Source organism: Haliotis asinina, chromosome 13 (genome assembly GCF_037392515.1).
Source record: "Haliotis asinina isolate JCU_RB_2024 chromosome 13, JCU_Hal_asi_v2, whole genome shotgun sequence".
Classification (NCBI taxonomy): Eukaryota; Metazoa; Mollusca; class Gastropoda; order Lepetellida; family Haliotidae; genus Haliotis; species Haliotis asinina.
The window spans coordinates 13315110-13334456 of NC_090292.1; the positions used below are offsets into that span (position 1 = coordinate 13315110).

The window sequence follows — 19347 nt, forward strand, 5'->3', positions numbered from 1 at the left end:
ACGAGTATCAATCTAACATGTATCAAGTCCCTCAGCGACCCTGAAGACCAATTCTAATGAGGAACCTCGAAGATGACAACACATGATGTGACCTTGTTATTGCTTACGTAAACCCAAAGTAGTCCTCAGTCCCTCTGTCCCCCTTTCTCTCCGTTGAGTACGGGCGTTGTGAAGGGTGCTTGTAAACAACAGACTACACCATATACGTTCAACCACAAATGAACCTCGTGTGGTATCTTTTATTGCTGTGGCAGATTTGTAGGCACATTTATGAGTACAGTTTCAGTCACTTTTCATTGCTGTGACACAGAAGGTTTATAGTCCCATTTGTACCTACTGTTTCACGATCGCATATTTACCGTTACTTAGCCCTGAAGTGTGTTGGGTAGGGGCTCCAGATGACACTCGCTTATTCGGAGTTGATACAGGGTAGACGAATTTTGCCTAGAGTCTTATGCCCAGAAGGCGGTGGCTCATGGGCCAATCTGGTGGATTAATTCTTTGTAATTCTTCTACTGGAGTGTGTCATCCTCGTATCCTTGGTGCTGTAAGCTGGACGCCCGCTTGCTTTAGCATTGTCCTTGTGATACTCCGTGGTGGGTGGGGAGCTCGGATGATGAACCATATTACACTAACTATGGCGTATGAAACCCCAACCAAAAAAACAAAACGTCCACTTGACATTGACCCTGTTGATACTGACCATAGACCGTCTGCATTGATTGAATATTGGCCGCGTTTCGATGTTATTGAGACTCCTGACAAGACACCGTTAAAGTTGAACCCCTTTGGTGTATCCAAGGATATTCAAGGTATTGCTGGGAAGGTGAAAAACATTAGACGCTTGCGTTCGGGTGCCCTGCAAGACGAATGCGGGAAAAAGCAACAAGCAACGAACCTGATGAACATGAAATCTTTCGTGGGCATTCCGGTCACGGTCTCTGCTCACTAGACCTTGAACACAAGTAAAGGTATTGTGAGAGATCGTGGTCGATTGTTTGATGATATGTCGGACCTTGATATAGGATCTGAAATAAAGGATCAAGGTGTGCTCTAATTGAATTTATTGAATTGTATAATAATCTTGCTACTGGCCAGTGCGACATCGTCTTTTGTTGGTTACCCAGCCATGAGATTCTTCAAAAGCATTTAGAAGTTGATGAGGTAATACAAGACACTATTATGGATGACAACTTCTTTAATTCTTTAACGTTTCAAGGCTAGTTCTTGCCCCTTAGTCAGGTGGATAATGAGCATAGGTAACATTGCAGAATATATATAGGTATACATGAAGCCAGAGAGGAAAGATGTATATACAAGCACATAAATGTAATTAGGTATGTACAATCACATAGGAGAGATGAAAGGGAGGAATGTTTGACAGTACATGGTTGTTTACACAGCTGATAGATTGTACGTGTCCTTGTTGACACACCAGGCAGAGGGTAGGTACACGCCTTGATCTCTATTCATCTGAGGTTCTAATCTTCTGATGTTTATTGCTTCCCAAAGCTTCTTTTCTCCGCCAATCACTGATGTTGGAAGCCAGGATCTCGGTGTTTTTCCAGTTGATGGAGTGGTTTGGATAGTTGACGATGTGTTCTGAGACGGCCGATTTCAGATCTAATTTTCTTACTGAAGTTTTGTGCTCTTTGAGTCTGATGTTGAATGGTCTGCAGGTTTCACCTATGTAGCTGCTGCCGCAATCACAGTTTATCTTGTAGATGCAGCCTCTGGGTTTGGGGTTGGTGTGATCACTGCCACCTCTTCCATTTGCTCTAATGATGCTTTTCAATGTCTTATCAGAATACAAGGTCACATCAACACTGGCAGTTTTTCTGAGGAGTCGACTGATTTGATGACTTATCTTGCCTTGGTATGGAATGTTGACTGGGATGGGTGCAGGCTCAGGTTTATTGAGGCGGTCGTTCTGATGCTGGAGAGTTGTGGCTCTAGTCTGATCAACGAGTTGTTTAGGGTATGCATTGAGGGTGGTGAAAGTTCTCTTGAGGTGGTCGATTTCGTCTTGGAGGTGGGCTGGGTCACAGATGGCTTTGGCACGTCTGGCTAGGGTGGAGACTAGGGCTTCCTTTATTTGTGGATGGTGGTTGGATAGGTGGTGGATATACTGGTCAGTGTGGGTGGAACGATTGGAACAGTGGGAACGATTCTTTCAGATGAGTTGTCAAGGGATACGTCTAGGAATGGCAGCTTGTGTTGGGCTTCTACTTCCATCGTGAACAGGATGCGGGCGTGTTGTTTGTTAAGGTGGTCAAGGAGTTCTGCAGGGTTGTGGTTGCGATCAAGGATAGTGAAAGTGTCATCAAATTTTCTATACCAACATAACGGTTGGAATGGCGATGTAGATAGGGCAGATTCTTCAAAGCTGGTCATGAAGATTTCCGTTATCAGCGGAGAGAGAGGTGAGCCCATGGGTAGGCCATGGATCTGCTGGTAGATGTTGTTCTGCCATGTGAAGTACGAGGTCTGGAAGCAACAGCTAGACACAAGGTTGATGATACTGTCAATGGTTTGGTGTCAAGGGTGTCAATATAACTAAATAACTTAGCACGGAGAACATCAAGAGCTTCAGGTAGAGGGATGTTTGTGAACAAATCAACAACATCATAGCTGACCATACGGCCAGATAACTTAGCGTCCAAGAGTTTTTGCACAAAGGAAGAGGAGTCACTGATGAAGGATTTACCTTCCTTCCCCAAAGGGGCAAACAGTCTGGCAAGGAAGTGGGCAGTGTTATGGAAGACAGACCCTCTGGAACACACAAGGATTCTAGTTTTTACAGGCTGTTTGTGAATCTTAGGATTTAACTTATTATACACAATGTCATTAATCTGGTTGCTGTCATGGAGAGTCTAGAGAGTTTTCTTGTGCTGGCGTTCAAGTTTGGCGGTGGGATCTTTGGGCAGGATCTTGTAAGTCGAAGTGTCACTCAGAGTTTTGTTCACCAGGTCATGGAAATCAGGAGTGTCCATGATAACGGCTGCCTTGCCCTTGTCTGCCTTGGTGATGGTGATGTTCTTGTCGTTGCGGAGCTCGTTGATGGCTTTCCTCTCTTGTGGTGACAGGTTGCTGCGTTGCTTAGGAGACTGCTTGATGAGGTCTGCTATCTGGTGCCGGAGGTAGTCAATGTTGCCGTTGGGAGCCAGTTGTTGTAGGCCGCTCTCGATGCTGGTGATGTACTCGTCAGTCTTGATGTTACTGCAGGTGGGGACGAACTTCAGGCCTTTACAGAGGAGGGATATCTGGGCAGTGGTCAGTTGTTTGGAGCTCAGGTTGATGACAGTTTTCTTGGTGTAGGTTTCATGGCTGATGGAGGATGGCGAGAGTCTGGTCCAGGGTGGAGACAGAGGGGCGAAACGAGCCGGTGCCGGTAACTACAGACACCTGCCGCAGCAACACACGCAGGAGGGGTGGACGTCAGTTAGGGACTCAGCCGTGGCCCACGAGCAGGTACTATCCAGGGGAAGTGGCTCTCTAATTCTAATTCTAATTTTAATCATAAATCCTGACAAACTTTAGAAAGTTCTATTCTTAATATATGCACATGGAATATCCAAGGCCTTATGCCTAAAGTACAAAATGTCGCTTTAATCAATTTCCTACATAAGTTTGATATTATCTGTTAGGTGGAAACATGGCAACATGACATTGAAAAGATTAGTGAGTGAGTGAATGAGTTATCATTTAACGTCACGTCGGCAATATTGCAGCCATATTGTGACGAGAATATACGTGGCATACAAAGGAATATATAGGCATATTATGAAGAACCTGTCGACAAAGGACAGTAAAACCACTAGACAATCACAGTTAGTATTTAAAACTAGCGTAGAAACTTAAAAGCTAATATTATCACTATTTGGACAGTACATTATAAAAACATGCCATAGATCGCCAACAACCGAAGGTAAATCACCATACTAGGCACCATGGGGACTTACAGTACCTCAGCTACCTGCATGGTCCCTAGCTGGATTTACACCATCCCCTCAGCTGTTGGCGACTGTATGCAAGATTAGCCACAATTTAAAATGACACATATTCTACGACTAAAAAAGTGGAAGATTAAATCTGACTTCAACTGTTTTTCTGGACTTACGTACCCTCTCCGGAGGACAATAATTTTACGGTACTTCAACCCCCTTCGAGGATACAGCCACTAACAATCTTAGTTGCTAATTTAACTTCCAATCGTAAAACACTTATCTATTTACAAGTCATGTAACAGGTCTAATTTCTTTAAAAACGCAATGATTAAACGATAACTAACATTACTAAAAAGATCCTTCATAGTTCTTGATTTAAAAAAGTTATCCCTTGTGATGGAATATTCCACACAGTCAAGCAAGACATGCTTGACTGTGATTCTTTCATCACAAGGGATACAAAACGGAGGATCTTCACCTTTAAGCAAATATTCATGTGTGTATCGTGTGTGGCCAATACGACATCGTCGCATGATGACCTCCTCAAATCTGGACTGACAACCCAAGTAGGTGTAACCAATGTAGGGTTTTATTTCATGTAATTTGTTGATACCTACTTGAGTGTCCCACCTCTTCTGCATCAGATCACGGATGTAAGACCTAATGATAGCTTTATAGTCAGTGTATGGAATAAGAAGTGGTGTCACAGATTTGTTGAGTGCTGCTTTAGCAGCAAGGTCTGCCATTGTGTTACCAGAAATGCCAACGTGGCTGGGTAAGCAACAAAAGACGATGTCGTATTGGCCAGTAGCAAGATTATTATACAATTCAATAATTTCTATTAAAAGTGGATGTTGACAAGAAATATTTTTAATAGCCTGAAGACAAGAAAGAGAGTCGGAATAGATTATATACTGTTTATGTTTAGGGCGTCTTTGAATATATTTAAGAGCTGTCAATATGGCGTTAGCTTCAGCTGTAAAAATAGAACTATTATCTGGTAATCTAGAAGATATTGTTCTGGATCCAATGACAGTGGCACAGGCCACTGCGCCACCGTCCTTGGACTCATCTGTAAATAAGGATTTATAATTGCTATATCTATGTTTCAATTGATTATATTCTTGTTTATATTGTAATTCATTTGTTTCTGATTTTTTAAATGTAGTTAATGTTAGGTCGACCTGTGGCCTAACCAATTGCCAAGGAGGAGAAGAAAGAAGACGGGAAGGAGCTATATGATCCAGCTCAATGCCGGCAGCATAAATAAGTGATTTTATTCTTAAACCAAGAGGCGGAACAAGGGAAGATTTCTTATTGTATAAATCCTCATAGAGAGGATTGAAGACACAGTCATATGCAGGGTTTGACTCATGGGGACATAGTTTTGTGATATACTGTAAAGCTAATTTTATACGTCGCTGCTCAAGAGATGGCTCATCAGCCTCGACATAAAGGCTGTCAACAGGTGAAGTTCTGAAAGATCCAAGACAAAGTCTTAGACCTTGGTGGTGGACAGAATCTAAAAGTTTTAGGTTGCTTTTACAGGCTCCACCATAAACGATGGAGCCATAATCAAGTTTAGACCGTATCAATGATCTATATAAGTGAAGGAGGGTAGCTTGATCACCTCCCCACTTTGAATTAGAAACGACCTTTAATAAATCCAGCGCCTTCAGGCATTTATTTTTTAGGGACTTGCTATGGGGGAGAAACGTTAAATGTGAGTCGAAAATCAGACCCAAGAACTTTGCGTCCTTAACAACTTTGATGGGAGTACTATTTAGAAACAATTCTGGATCTTTATGCGGTTTGTATTTCCTACAGAAATGTATACAATTGGTTTTCGTTTTAGAAAATTTAAAGCCGTTTTCTAGACACCATTTGTTAATTTTGTTTAAACACAACTGCAGTTGCCGGTCAATAGTATGGATATTTCTTCCACGACAAGAAATATCAAAATCATCCACGAAAAGTGATCCATCGATTGAATCATTTAAAACCTTGGCTAAACTGTTTATCTTGATACTAAAGAGTGTTACAGACAAAATACTGCCTTGTGGAACACCCTGATCCTGATTATAATGATCAGACAGGGTTGATCCCACTCGGACTTGAAATTGCCTGTCTTTTAAAAACTCTGATATAAAAAGAGGCAAACGGCCTCTCAAACCAAACTCATGTAAATCCTTTAAAGTGCCATGCTTCCAGGTCGTATCATAAGCTTTCTCAAGATCAAAGAAAATTGATACAGCATGTTGTTTATTGACTATAGCATTTTTAACGAAGGATTCCATACGTACCAAATGATCAATGGTACTGCGACTTTTCCTGAAACCACATTGAATATTTGTTATTAGGGTATTGGTTTCAAGATACCAAACTAATCTATTATTCACCATACGTTCCATGGTTTTACAGACACAACTCGTTAAAGAGATTGGTCTGTAGTTAGACGGATCAGTATGATCCCGGCCAGGTTTTAATATAGGGACTACAATGGCATTACACCTCGAAGGTGGGAAACTCCCTGTAGTCCATATCATATCAAATATTTTTAGCAGTGTTTCCAAACACGATTCGGGCAAATGCTTCAGGAGCTGATAGTGGATATCATCAGCTCCTGTTGCTGTATCATGAGCTTGCTCAAGGGCAGTTTGGAGCTCATGCAACGAAAATAATTCGTTATAATCTTCACCATTGTCCGAGGTAAAATTTAATCTCTTCTTCTCCTGTTGCCTTTTGTATTTTTGAAACTCAGGGAGGTAATGGGATGAGAATGAATGTTTTGCAAGAGTTTCACCAAGTTTATTTGCAATGTCAGTTTTATTAGTTAAGACAATTTCACCATCCTTTAGATGGTGAACTGTTGATTTAGAACCTTTGCCCTTTATTCTTTGAATCATGTTCCATACCTTTGAGACAGACGTGCGTGAATTGATTTTAGCAACATAATGTCGCCAAGACTGCCGCTTATTTTGCTTAAAAGTGCGTCTAGCTTTGGCATTGGAAATTTTAACTCTGTCTAGATTATGTACGGTAGGGTGTCGGCGAAAATACTTTTCTGCTTTTTTCCTACACTTTCTGGCCTGTTTACATTCGTTATTGAACCATGGCTTACGAATATGTGGAACTGCAGAGGCCTGGGGTATAGTTCGGTCAGCAATATCATTCAACAAATCAGGAAATAATTGTATTGGATCATCGCTGTTCGCAAAAACATCATGTTTTAAAAGATCAGTACATAATGTTGTATATAATGACCAATCAGCCTTGGCAAAATTCCTTCTAGATAAAGGTGGATCATCACCAGGGTCGATTGTTTTGAGAATGGTGGGGAAGTGATCACTCCCACATAGATCATCATGGACATGCCATTCAAATTCATTATATAAGTTGGAATCGGTTAGTGATAAATTCAAACTCATTATATAAGTTGGAATCGGTTAGTGATAAATCCAGGGAAGAATATGATCCCGTAGCTGGGTGTAGGTAAGTGGTAGAGTCGTCATTGAAAATACACAAATTGTTATCTGAAATGAATTCTTCAAGTAGTTTTCCTTTAGTATTTGTGTGAGGACTACCCCAAAGCGGGTTGTGTCCGTTAAGATCGCCGATGATGACACAAGGCTTCGGAAGTTGATCATACAGATTTTGAAGATCCGATTGTTGAATATTAGAAGAAGGAGGTAAATACAAGCTGCACAATGTCAATGCAATGTGCAAGGTCAGACGAACAGCAACAGCTTGAAGATCCGTAGTTAGAGTAACAGGGCTATGGATGACACTCTGATGTACCAAAATAGAAGCACCCCCAGTAGCCTTATCACCTGGAGGGGCAAAAGAGTGATAATCACTATACCGCCTTAAGTTAAAGTTATCGGTGTTTTTTAGATATGTCTCTTGTAGACACAATGCTGAGGGTTTAAGATCGTGTATGAGTAATTGTATTTCACTTAAGTTACTCCTCAGTCCTCTGCAATTCCACTGAATTAGATTTGTCAAGTGATTCATGGTGGCTTAATTGGAGTCAGGCCACGTGAATGTGAGGAGGGATTATTCCTCCGTGTGTCCTGTGAGGACAGAGTAACCTCCATATCTAGAGGTGCAAATGTATTCTGTGTTAAAACGTTATGAGAGGAAGGGACAGTAGATTGTTTGTCTCTGTTTAATCTCTTTCCTTTCTTCTGTTTTGAACTGTCATTGACTGGTTTAGAAACAGACGTTTCAGATTGTTGCTCATGGTGATTTTCTGTTTGAGAAGCAGACGTAGAATGTGTGACTTGCGGAGTACTCTGAAGGGCTGAAGTTGAAGGAATGGGTTTATTGGATGTTACCCATGTCACGTCAGTCTGACATGAAACGGAGGAAGTTGCTACAGAGCGAGAGACTGCGGCCGAGTAGTTCAGGTTTGATGGAGTTTGAGTTGATGGAGTCAACAATTTCTTGGCCTCGAGGTATGAAATATTGTTTAGGCATTTGATTTTCTGAGATTCCCGCTGATACATGGGGCAGGACCTTGATGAAGCAGAATGGGGACCATTACAGTTTGCACACTTATATTCTCGCTCACAGTCGGAACCCTCATGTCGTTCACCACAGCGGTGGTATACTGATTGGTTTCGACATGATTGCGATCCATGCCCGAAATGTTGACAGTTATAACAACGGAGAGGACTGGGGACATACACATCCACTCCGATGTTAAAATAACCAGCTTTGATAGACTTTGGAAGAGATGAACGGTCAAAAGTCAGTAAATAGGTGTTTGTTTTCTCAATCAGTCCTTCTTTCTTGATTGTAAAACGTTTCACTGAAGATATACCTTGATCTGCCAACTCTGAAGCAATTTCCCCCTCTGACATATCAGCGAGACAGCGTGCTCTGTCACGGATAATGCCACGACAAGAATTAAGGGTTCTATGCACAGATACAACAACCTCTATATTTGCAAATGTCTTGATTGATAAAAGATTTAGAGATGGCTGTCTCCGTGCACACTTTTTTAACTTCTCCACAAATTCCTGAGATGGCCTTCGAGATTGCAAAGGGATTAAGTTTAATTGGAAGGAAGTCTGAAGACTCAATAACAACAAATCTAGCCCATGAATCACTGTTAGAACACACATTTCCAGTAGAGAGATCTAAATCCTCCAAGCGTCTCTTTTTTCGTTTCTAGAAGAACCAGAAGGTGTAAGTGCCGTGATGAAAGGAACAATATTCAGCACCCCTGCTCCCCACCCACCACGGAGTGTCAGCGAGAACAGTGTCAAATAGCACCGGATATCCAAGATGCCAACACTAGGAAAACAGGGATGTTATACTCCAGAGGAAACGACACAAACAGCTGCATTTGCCTACCAATTTTATGACCGACTGGTTCGGCCCAAGCCAAGAAATTAAAGACATGCATTATTTGGAGGTCATCATCTCCAGATTGGCCCATGAGCCACCGCCTTCTGGCATCGGACTCTAGGCAGACATATACGATAAAATTTCAAACACAAACATTAAGTGTCAAAAATGTACAAACATGTACAATAACTGCATAAAAAATGTTGTCCATGCACAGGGCATGGCGTGACCAGCCGATTGATAGAATCGGGCCAATTCTACTACCCGTCTAGGTGAAGTCAGGGCCGAAGTGGTGTGTTGAGCATTAGGAACAGTGGTCCTGCTCCCATGCCATCAACCACCAGGATCCCCTCCTCCACCGACACAGGGCCGCAACCCACGGCAAACGGGTTGGTGGACCAAATATCCCCCCGGGTCCACTACGGGGGGTGAACGGCTCTTGGCATGACCCAGCACCCACCACGAGGAGGTGGTCGTTCACGGGTGCCTTGAAAAGATTAAATTATATTTACTAATCACATATGTTACATGTCGCCTGCCAGTGGAACTAAGCACTTTGGCCGATTTTCAGGCGGTGTGGCTCTGTACGTACGGAAATCCTACGCACAGTACCTGACTCTGATCCATGACTCCTGGAGCAATTGTGTTTTCCTGAAACTAGAGTCGGAGGCCACAACCGCGATCCTGGGTGGAGTGTATGTTCTTCCTGAGGGCTCCCCGATGTACCGAGACGTGGACGATAGCGGGATTGACCAGCTCAGTGCACGTCTCGCATGTATTAGATCAGAATACGATCAGTGCACAGATATTGTTATATTCGGGGACCTTAATGCCCGAACTGCATCCAAGGATGACTTTATGATTGAAAATCAGAATGATAAACGTTTCAAAGATTTAGGTGAACTGTATAGTATTGATGAATTTTCAAAACCCAGAAAGACGCAAGATGAAAAGTAAGTAAGTATGGTCTATTGTTGTTAAGATTATGTAAACAGCTAGATGTGCATATTGTGAATGGTAGAACGTCTGGAGATTTGTGTGGCTCCTTTACGTATGTTGGACCAGCCGGAACAAGTTTGGTTGATTACTTTTTGGTGTCAACTGGGTATTTTGGTAAGGTGATAAACTCGTTTGTACATAGTAGAACAGATTCGGACCATTTACCCGTTTCTTGCCAGATCTCTTTTGATAGTCACCATGCTGCTAGTTATGAGACAGGTTTGTCAGGTACATGTACCACCACCCCGATAACGAAGTACATCTGGTCCGACACGGGTAGAGATGTTTATATGGAAAACTATAGCTCAAATCAGGCTTCAGATTTGTTGGATAGGTTCCTCCAGTGTGTAGATGTGAATGTAGATGAGGCGGTAGTCTGTTTGATTAAACTTATACAATTATCTGGAGAACACTTTCAGAAAGCTCCATATTCTGAGTGTGGAACTGCTGTAAATGAACAACCAGAGTGGTTTGACGAGGAATGTTCAATTTTGAAAAGAATGAAATATAGTAAACTACAGCTCCTCAGAGCACAAAAATGTAAAGAAAATCATGAACAGTTCCTACAAAGCAAGAGGGAATTCAGAAAAGTATGTCAGGGAAAAAAAGAAGGCTTTTCAAACGGAGCAAACTGATAGTATAAATCTACATTACAGCGATTGTAAATCTTTTTGGCGATCCGTAAAATCCCTGTTACAAACAAAACACAGATCAAACGGTATTTCACAAGAGGTTTGGTACCATTACTTTAAAGACCTGCTAAATCCTAACTCAGAAACTAGTGAATTTGATGTTTCCGTAGCAAAATTTATCAAAGAACATGACCATTTAACTTGCTTTGATTATAATAACTCAACTATGTTATCTGAAGGCATTACCGAAAATGAGATTGTTAAAGCCATTCAGTCTTTAAAGCAAAATAAAGCTCCGGGTATAGATGGAATTCCACCCGAGTTGTATGAAAATTCTCCACATCTGATTCCTTATATACAGTCGTTATTTAATTATGTTCTAGACTGTGGAATGTTTCCCAAATCTTGGAACAAAGGAATGATTCTCCCATTATTTAAGAAAGGTGATCTGACTGACCCAGATACCTATAGGGGTATTTCTTTATTAAATGCTCTGGGGAAAGTGTTTACATGTATCATAGAACACAGACTGAGAGTATGGTTAGAGATGAATAATATTCTCTCTGAAGCTCAAGCCGGATTTAGGCAGGATTATTCCACCTCAGATAATATTTTTGTACTGCAGTCATCAGCACAAACATATCTCAGAAAACCTAAACATCGTTTTTACGCTGCATTCATAGATTTTCGGAAGGCTTTTGATTCAGTTGATAGGAACAAACTGCTAGATCAGCTTCTCCAACATGGAATTCATGGAAAACTTTACAAAGTCTTAGTAAGCATGTATGAAAATGTTCGTGCTTTTTTTAAAGTTGGAAACACTATTACAGACATGTTTTCCACATCTAGTGGCATAAGACAAGGCTGCATGCTGAGTCCCTTATTGTTCATATTTTATAAATCAGCTTGCTTCCGATCTGCAAAATGACGATTGCCATGGTATCTTTGTCAATGATCCTGTTGAAGTTATTAAGATACTTTTATTTGCAGACGACATTGTGTTAGTTGCAGATTCTGTGGTTGACTTGCAGAGGAAGTTGAATGTTTTAGAATTATTTTGCAGTAAATGGGGATTAGTGGTTAATATAGAAAAGTCAAACATTATTGTGTTTCGTAACGGTGGAATGATTAGAAATGTTGAAAAGTGGTATTATAATGGCATCCAAATGAAAACTGTCACGTATTATAAATATCTAGGTGTAATATTTTCTTCACGACTGTGTTGGTCAACGGCCTGTGAAACTCTTGCAAATCAAGCATCGAAAGCCTGTTTTCCTATCTACCAGTTCATGAAAAGTTACCCAGATCTTTCTTTGAAGGCTATTCTGTCCATATTTGATACATAAAACGCACCCATTGCATGTTATGGCAGTGAGATTTGGGGGTTTACCTTTAAGGAAAGTATAGAAAGAGTTCAGAGTAATTTCTTCAAACATTATCTTGGTTTGTCGAAACGATCTTCATCAAATGCAGTTCTTGGTGAGTTAGGACGTTATCATCTTTCAGTTAATTACTTCTGCCGGTGTATAAAGTATTGGTGTAGATTGATCCATATGGACTCCACACGATACCCCCGTGCTTGTTATAATATGCTTAAAGCCCAAGATGAAGCTGGCAGTGTAAACTGGACTTCTCATGTCAGAATGTTGTTATTTCAAACTGGCTATTCATATGCTTGGATTTTTCAAGAATGTGAAAATGTATGTCATTTTATGACTTTGAATAAACAGACATGTATAGAGTGAAACATTCAGTCTTGGTATGGGAAAATAGAAGCATCTTCATTCTTGAAAACCTACTCTTCTTATAAAACAGTCTTTGAACAAGAAAAGTATCTAAATGCGGATATTGATAGAGATTTGATTAAAACACTTGCAAAGTTTAGATGCTTATCACATTGTTTAAAAATTCAAAAACTGCGTTCTAACAAATGTACTGATCAGAGTGATTTGTTTTGTGAACACTGCAATTTAAAAGTTATTGAAGATGAGTTTCATTTCGTACTTGCTTGTCCATATTTTAAGGAAAGTAGACATAATCTCCTACCAAATATTTTTTGTCAATATCCAACAAGAGATAAGTTTATTCAATTGATGTCATGTACAAATAAAAACATCATGAAAGGTCTAACCATTTACCTTGAAAGGAATATGTATAATTGTACCTAATCTCCCATACCTTAATGTACATTTATAGTTAACAGAATTGTATGAAAATAGTTCAGTGAATACTTTGTATTTGTACTCTGGGCCACGCGGCCTCCAATGCTGAAATAAAGTCTCTCTCTCTGCTTTTGCCGATGGGTTAGGGTGCTGTCTGCTGCTGGAGGTTGTTGAACTTCGAAGTCTGGCGTTGTTGGAATCTCTGATAACACATTGGCTGGTCTTGCTGCTAAAGCAGCACTCAACAAATCTGTGTCACCACTTCTTATTCCTTACAGTGATTATAAAGCTACCATTAGATCTTACATCCGTGATCTGATGCAGAAGAAGTGGGACACCCAAGTAGGTATCAATAAATTACATGCAATAAAACCATTTGTTGGTTACACCTACTTGAGTTGTCAGTCCACATTTGAAGAGGTCATTATATGACGATGTCGTATTGTCTGCACTAGGTATACGCATGAATATCTTTTGAAAGGTGAGGATCCTCCGTTCTGCATCCCTTGTGATGCAATAATTACGGTCAAGCATATCTTGCTTGACTGTGTTGAATATTCCATCACAAGAGACAATTATTTTAAACCAAGAACTCTGAAGGACCTTTTCAGTAACGTAAGTTCTCATTTAATCATTGTTAGTAGCTGTATCCTCGAAGGGGGTTGAAGTACCGTAAAATTATTGTCCTCCTGAGAGGGTACGTAAGTCCCAAAACGATTTAAGTCAGATTTAATATTCCACATTTGTAATCGTAGAATATGTGTCATTTTAATTTGTGGCTAAACTTGCATACAGTCGCCAACAGCTGAGGGGATGGTGTAAATCCAGCCAGGGACCATACAGGTAGCAGAGGTACTGTAAGTCCCCATGGTCCCTGGTATGGTGATCTACCCTCCATGGCCTGTTTTTATATTGTACTGTCCAAATAGTCATACTGTAATTTTTTAAGTTTCCACGCTAGTTTTAATACTAACTGTGATAGTCTAATGGTTTTACTGTCCTTCGTAGACAGGGTATTCATAATATGCAGATATATATTCTTTTTTGTCATGTATGTTCTCGTCACGATATGGCTGCAATATGGCCGATGTGACGTTAAATATTAACTCACTCACTCACTTAGTTACTGTACGTCGCTGGCTTGTACGAAATTGGCTGCGAGATTTTTACAGACGTACGTCGATTCACCATGTTCGCAAAGGGAGAAAGCCTATCGCCGATCTGCGTCCAAGAAGACAATTCTTTTGGAGGAGGCAGTGTGATAGTTTGAGGGGTAATGTTTGGGAATAAACGAACGCAATTGGTCGTAATACGTAGAAATTTGAAGGCTAAGTGACACAGAGATGGCATTCTTCAGCCCGTAGTAATAGCATTTCTTCCCCAGGAACATCAGGGAGAAAACGCTTCTGCAGCATGACAACGCCAGGCCACACACAGCCCGATTTATCTTGAACATAATGAATGCTCAGAAGTTGTTCCGTGGTCAGCACCCTCACCGGACTTTAATCCCAGAGAGCACTTGTGGGGTCACCTGAATCGCCAGGTGGAAAGACAACCAGGAAACCTAACGAACCTACACGAACTTGCAGACGCTCCCAGGGACGGGTGGAATAGGTTTCCAAATGAATTCACTTGTCGGCTGAGGACATCGATGAGACGGCGAGCATGGTTGTGCGTTGTTGCAGGAGATGGTCACACTCGTTACTAAGGATGTGTATGTGTGACCAGAAACTTGAAATGACTGAGACATTCTACGATTGACTCTTGTTGTATCTGGGAACGGTGCTATTCCCACCCCTCTGGATTTACGACATAGTTAATAGCAGGATTCGATTCGTTGAAAATATAGACAGAATCCAACAGTTTAATTTGCTTTTGCAGGCTCCACCATATACGATGGAGCCACAATCAAGCTTGGAGCGGAACAGTTCTCCGCATCGGTGTAGTGGTGTACATTATAACGTCACTTAACCTTCAAGGAAGCATGCATCTTACTCTGTCCTTATGGCAATATATTCAATTCCAAAACGTGAAATTGTGCTAAATTATTTATACGCTTCTAGCGTAAATAAAAACGAAATTAGGAATTGACTATGATATCACGGCATGTGGCGGATGTCGGGAACTAGACTCGAATGGATTATATATGGAGTGAGTGAGTGAACAAATATCGCCTTGTTATCGGTAATATTGCAGCCATATCGTGACGAGAACAATTAATGATTACACTGTATAGAAAGAAAATTAGAAGCTAAAACCCTCTTAACGAGGAACATTAAAACCACTAATATATCACAGATATCCATTTAAGACTAGTAAATAAATCTAAAACAGTTTAATATAAAGCACAACACAGTATAATATGGGCTGGATTTACACCATCCCTTCAGGTGATAGCAATTTAGACACATGACGGGAGATATGTACTTTATAATATACTTCATGGAAGTATATTCACAGGGATGATGGAAGTATATCCTTATGGATAATGGAAATGTACTCCCATGGATCATGGAAGTATATTCTCATGGATCATGGAAGTATACTCTAATGGATGACAGGAGTATACTCATATAGTATGGAATATAATCACATGGATATCGGACATATACTCTCATTGATTATAGAAATATACTCACATGGGTAATTGATATATACTACATCGATGATCTAAATATACTTAAAGGGATCGTAGTGCAACTTTAAAGTCAAGGACGGCGACAACACAATTAGCATGTGTTAGTTACGTCAAATATTTTTATCGATATTTATATGAACGATACATGTGCTCTCTAAACCTGTACAGTTTTCCTGTGATGTATTAACAGTGCATTACAGACAGTAAAGAGGGCGTCCACTGGCAACCTCTATTCCTTATCACCAGCTGGCTGATGGTGTCAATCGTGAGCTAGGGACCGCGGGGTAGCCTAGTTGTTAAAGCGGTCGCTCGTCACGCCGAAGACCCTATTCAACTGGTGTTGACATTTCAACGCGCAAACCGCTTAGATGCCTGCTTAACGATAATTCCCGAACGACAATAACAAAAAGAGTCAAAGGAAAGCTTCCAGTTGAGGATGAGTTAATTTGGGCAAAAACCTCCGTCCCCTCACATATACCATCAGAAAGAATAGAAAAGGTTATGGCATTTCTATAACTGTCAGTGGACAGGGCTTCTTCATCTACATGTTGGTTAAACTGATCGCTAGACCCCAACGTTTCTGTAGCATCACATCTTATTGACAATATAGGGTGGTGTTTTATTAATGCACGGGTGTATACGTGGACATTAATGAAGCACCATCTGTACGGATCCAAGGACAATTTTAAAATATCGGCCCAGCCAGGCGATCGGCCATGTAAGCAGAAATGCACGTGCATCTCAAAAGTTGTCCGAGGCATGTTCACAGGCAGCGAAGGCTCCAAGCACGACCGGGTAAGCATTTCAAAATTTCAAAATGTGCACTACATTTTTCTGAATAAGTGTTATTTTTGATTCAGTTATTATTTACATTCATGCTTAGAACTAACAAGAAAACAAAAACAAAAAATAGGAGAATGACCATTAATTGCACGATTATACTTATGTACAGTTACATAAATGATCCCTCTTTCGTTTCATAGCTCTTTGTAAACAGAAATCGAGACAATCGACTGGCAGGTGTTATTTTGTTCCGGATGCTCACACTAGTAACTGATATTGTCGCCAGGCACGGTTCATACAATCACACCAGTCATTTGTTTAGTAAGTGAGAGAGTGAGTTTAGATTTAAGCTCGCATAGGACAATGTTTCAGCCACTTCGTTACTAAAAACGAGCAATAATTCTAGAATCCATAAAGCTAAGTTGTTTAAAATCTGAAAGCCAGTAAAACGAATCGCAGATATCAATACAAAACTAATATGTAAATCTAAAACTTAAAAAAAAGCTTAACTGCAGAAGACAATATAAATTTGAATACACACACACACACACACGCACGCACACACACACACACACACACACACACACACACACACACACACACACACACAAATATATATATAATGACCATGGGGGCTTATAGTACAATTGCTTCCTGCATAGCTGGGTTTTCATCACCCCTTCACATGTTAACATGTCTTGCCATTAAAATTAAAATGACATATACTGCAGTTACAAAAGTAGCAAGTATAAATTCACATAGTCACAATTTCTATTAGCTTTTGTAAATATCACTAACTTTCAAAATAATCCGTTTTGTATTAATCACAGTAATTTTACAATTACCATTTTATGCAGAATTTGGTTTTCAAAGCACGTACAATATGAATTACGAAAACGGGCTGGAGCTTGATTAATGCTCATGTATAGATCTACAACAAAGGGTTTCCCGTCCAACAAAGCTAGTCTTTGTATCGGGCGTTTGGTGCGGACGATAAAGCAACAGGTGGTCTTTTATGGGATCTTGCGAACGCATGTTCTGTGTCTGTGCGGGTCGAGTGGTAGAAGCTCTCAGCATGAAGGATCTACGTGTTCTCCTTATAGCTGTGAATGTTCTTGTCATTGTGTATTTTGGCATTTACTCAAAGATGATGGGCATTTTGGTTCACAAGACACTGACATCATCGGTGAAAAAGACCACAGTCTACAAGCGTATGTTAGAGGTCGAAGGAGACATATCGGATACTGTTCGAAAATTGTTCAGAAATAACGAACAGAATGAAACAAAGCCTGGAAGTGTTTACCCTACCAACACTTCAAGTGCAGCCAAGACGGTCATGTTTTCTGAAAGGATATCAAATCATGATAGAACGATATTCAGAAAATTGCTAAAAGATTTCTCTGAATCATCGCCAAGTTTAACATTCTTCCTCATCGAAGGGTCCCTCCTGGGATCCTACCGACATCACGGAATGATTCCTTGGGACGATGATGTGGATATAATTGTCAATGTAAAGGAAAGGCCTAAATTGTTACAGCGTATAAAATCCCTGGCCCCGGAATATAGCTTTCATCCTGGAAACTTGTGCTGGAAACTGTTTCCAAGTCAGAGTAAAAAATTCCGTCGATTCAAGTGGAAATGGCCTTTTCTGGATATATTCTTTTACAGTGAAAATCAAACACACATTGTCATGAGGACCACCAGAAATGTGTTAGTCAGTAAGACGGACATATTTCCACTGATCCGTCGACCTTTCATGGACATGATGCTACCTGCACCAAAAAATACATATGACTTCCTACACCTGTCGTACAACATAAGCACCTGTTGTACCAACAAGTACGACCATAAGAGAGAAATATACCTTAACCGTGTCTGCGTCTCTTGTCATCACCTTGCTCATATGTTTCCCTTTGTGAACAGAAAGTTCCATAAAGCCTCAACAATTGAAATCCTGGAGGACGGTCATGTGGACTTCTTTCAAAGAAAGGTGTATATTTTAAACGAATATGGCGATGGTGCGAATATGGTGTGAAGTTGTTTACTAGTTCACTGGTCACGAAAAGAGAACAAGAGTTGATCTGCCCTCTATGTTTGTTTACGTTACCTTTCGGGAAATTTTCATACAATCGCCAGCTGCTGAAGGGATTGTATTACTCTATCAAGGGTCCATGCACGTAGCAAAAGCACCGTAAGTCCCCATGGTCCCAAGTATTGCAGTCTACCGTCTGTTGTTGGCGATCTATAGCCTGTTATTATGTTTGCTATGATGTCAGTGTGTTAAATACTGAGGAGTTTTGACGCGTGTTTTGCTGTTGGAAACCAAAAGGCGACAGCAGTTTTCAGTCGCAACATGTGTATTATTTGGGATTTCACTTCCTCAGAGTTTTCAGTCGTTGTCACAGACCATCACAGGACCAAAGACTGGATAGTACACCATTGAAATATATGTCTGTACAGTTGGAAAATACACGCTGTGACCGGATTTACGTATGTTTGTAAATCTATACCTTTGAAACAAATGCTCATCCTACATGTCCGCGAGTTTGATAAAGAGATTTGTCATGTGTCCGAGTTAAATATGAAACTCAGAACTTCACAGACTGCCTGTAGGCGACGTTCTTTCACCTCAGGCACTTGTCTCCATAATAACTGTGTTACGTCACAGATATGTTCTCATTGTGTATGAGATGGCTCATCGGCCCGGAGACACTATCAACAAACAAAGTGTTAGACCTTGGTGGTGGTCAGAATATAATAGTTTTAAGTTGCTGTGGCAGGCTCCGCCATATACGATGGGGTCGCAATTAAGCTTCCAGTGAGTGTGTGAG

At 40.6% G+C, this 19347-nt stretch overlaps 2 protein-coding genes across 2 annotated transcripts; one reads left to right on the forward strand and one right to left on the reverse strand.

The window, feature by feature from the left end:
- Nucleotides 1-1465: 1465 nt before the first annotated feature.
- On the reverse strand, nt 1466-8576 carry LOC137259353 (uncharacterized). Its single transcript, XM_067797030.1, has 5 exons — nt 8545-8576; nt 2893-3327; nt 2637-2772; nt 2197-2487; nt 1466-2089 (listed from the first exon to the last, which is right to left on the reverse strand). The coding sequence occupies exons 1-5, from the start codon at nt 8574-8576 to the stop codon at nt 1466-1468; spliced, it is 1518 nt and encodes a 505-aa protein (XP_067653131.1).
- An 8968-nt stretch (nt 8577-17544) lies between these two features.
- On the forward strand, nt 17545-19001 carry LOC137260152 (uncharacterized). Its single transcript, XM_067797850.1, has one exon. The coding sequence runs from the start codon at nt 17550-17552 to the stop codon at nt 18549-18551; it is 1002 nt and encodes a 333-aa protein (XP_067653951.1). The 5' UTR covers nt 17545-17549; the 3' UTR covers nt 18552-19001.
- The last annotated feature ends 346 nt before the right edge of the window (nt 19002-19347 follow it).

Coding starts and splice junctions, on each gene's coding strand:
- LOC137259353 (XM_067797030.1), bottom strand. CDS start 8,576: ATGTCGAAACCAATCAGTATACCACCGCTGTG. Junction 3,328..8,544: donor ATCAGTATACCACCGCTGTG/GTGAACGACATG, acceptor ATCCTCCATCAG/CCATGAAACCTACACCAAGA. Junction 2,090..2,196: donor ACAAGCTGCCATTCCTAGAC/GTATCCCTTGAC, acceptor CCACAAATAAAG/GAAGCCCTAGTCTCCACCCT.
- LOC137260152 (XM_067797850.1), top strand. CDS start 17,550: ATGTTCTGTGTCTGTGCGGGTCGAGTGGTAGAAGCTCTCAGCATGAAG.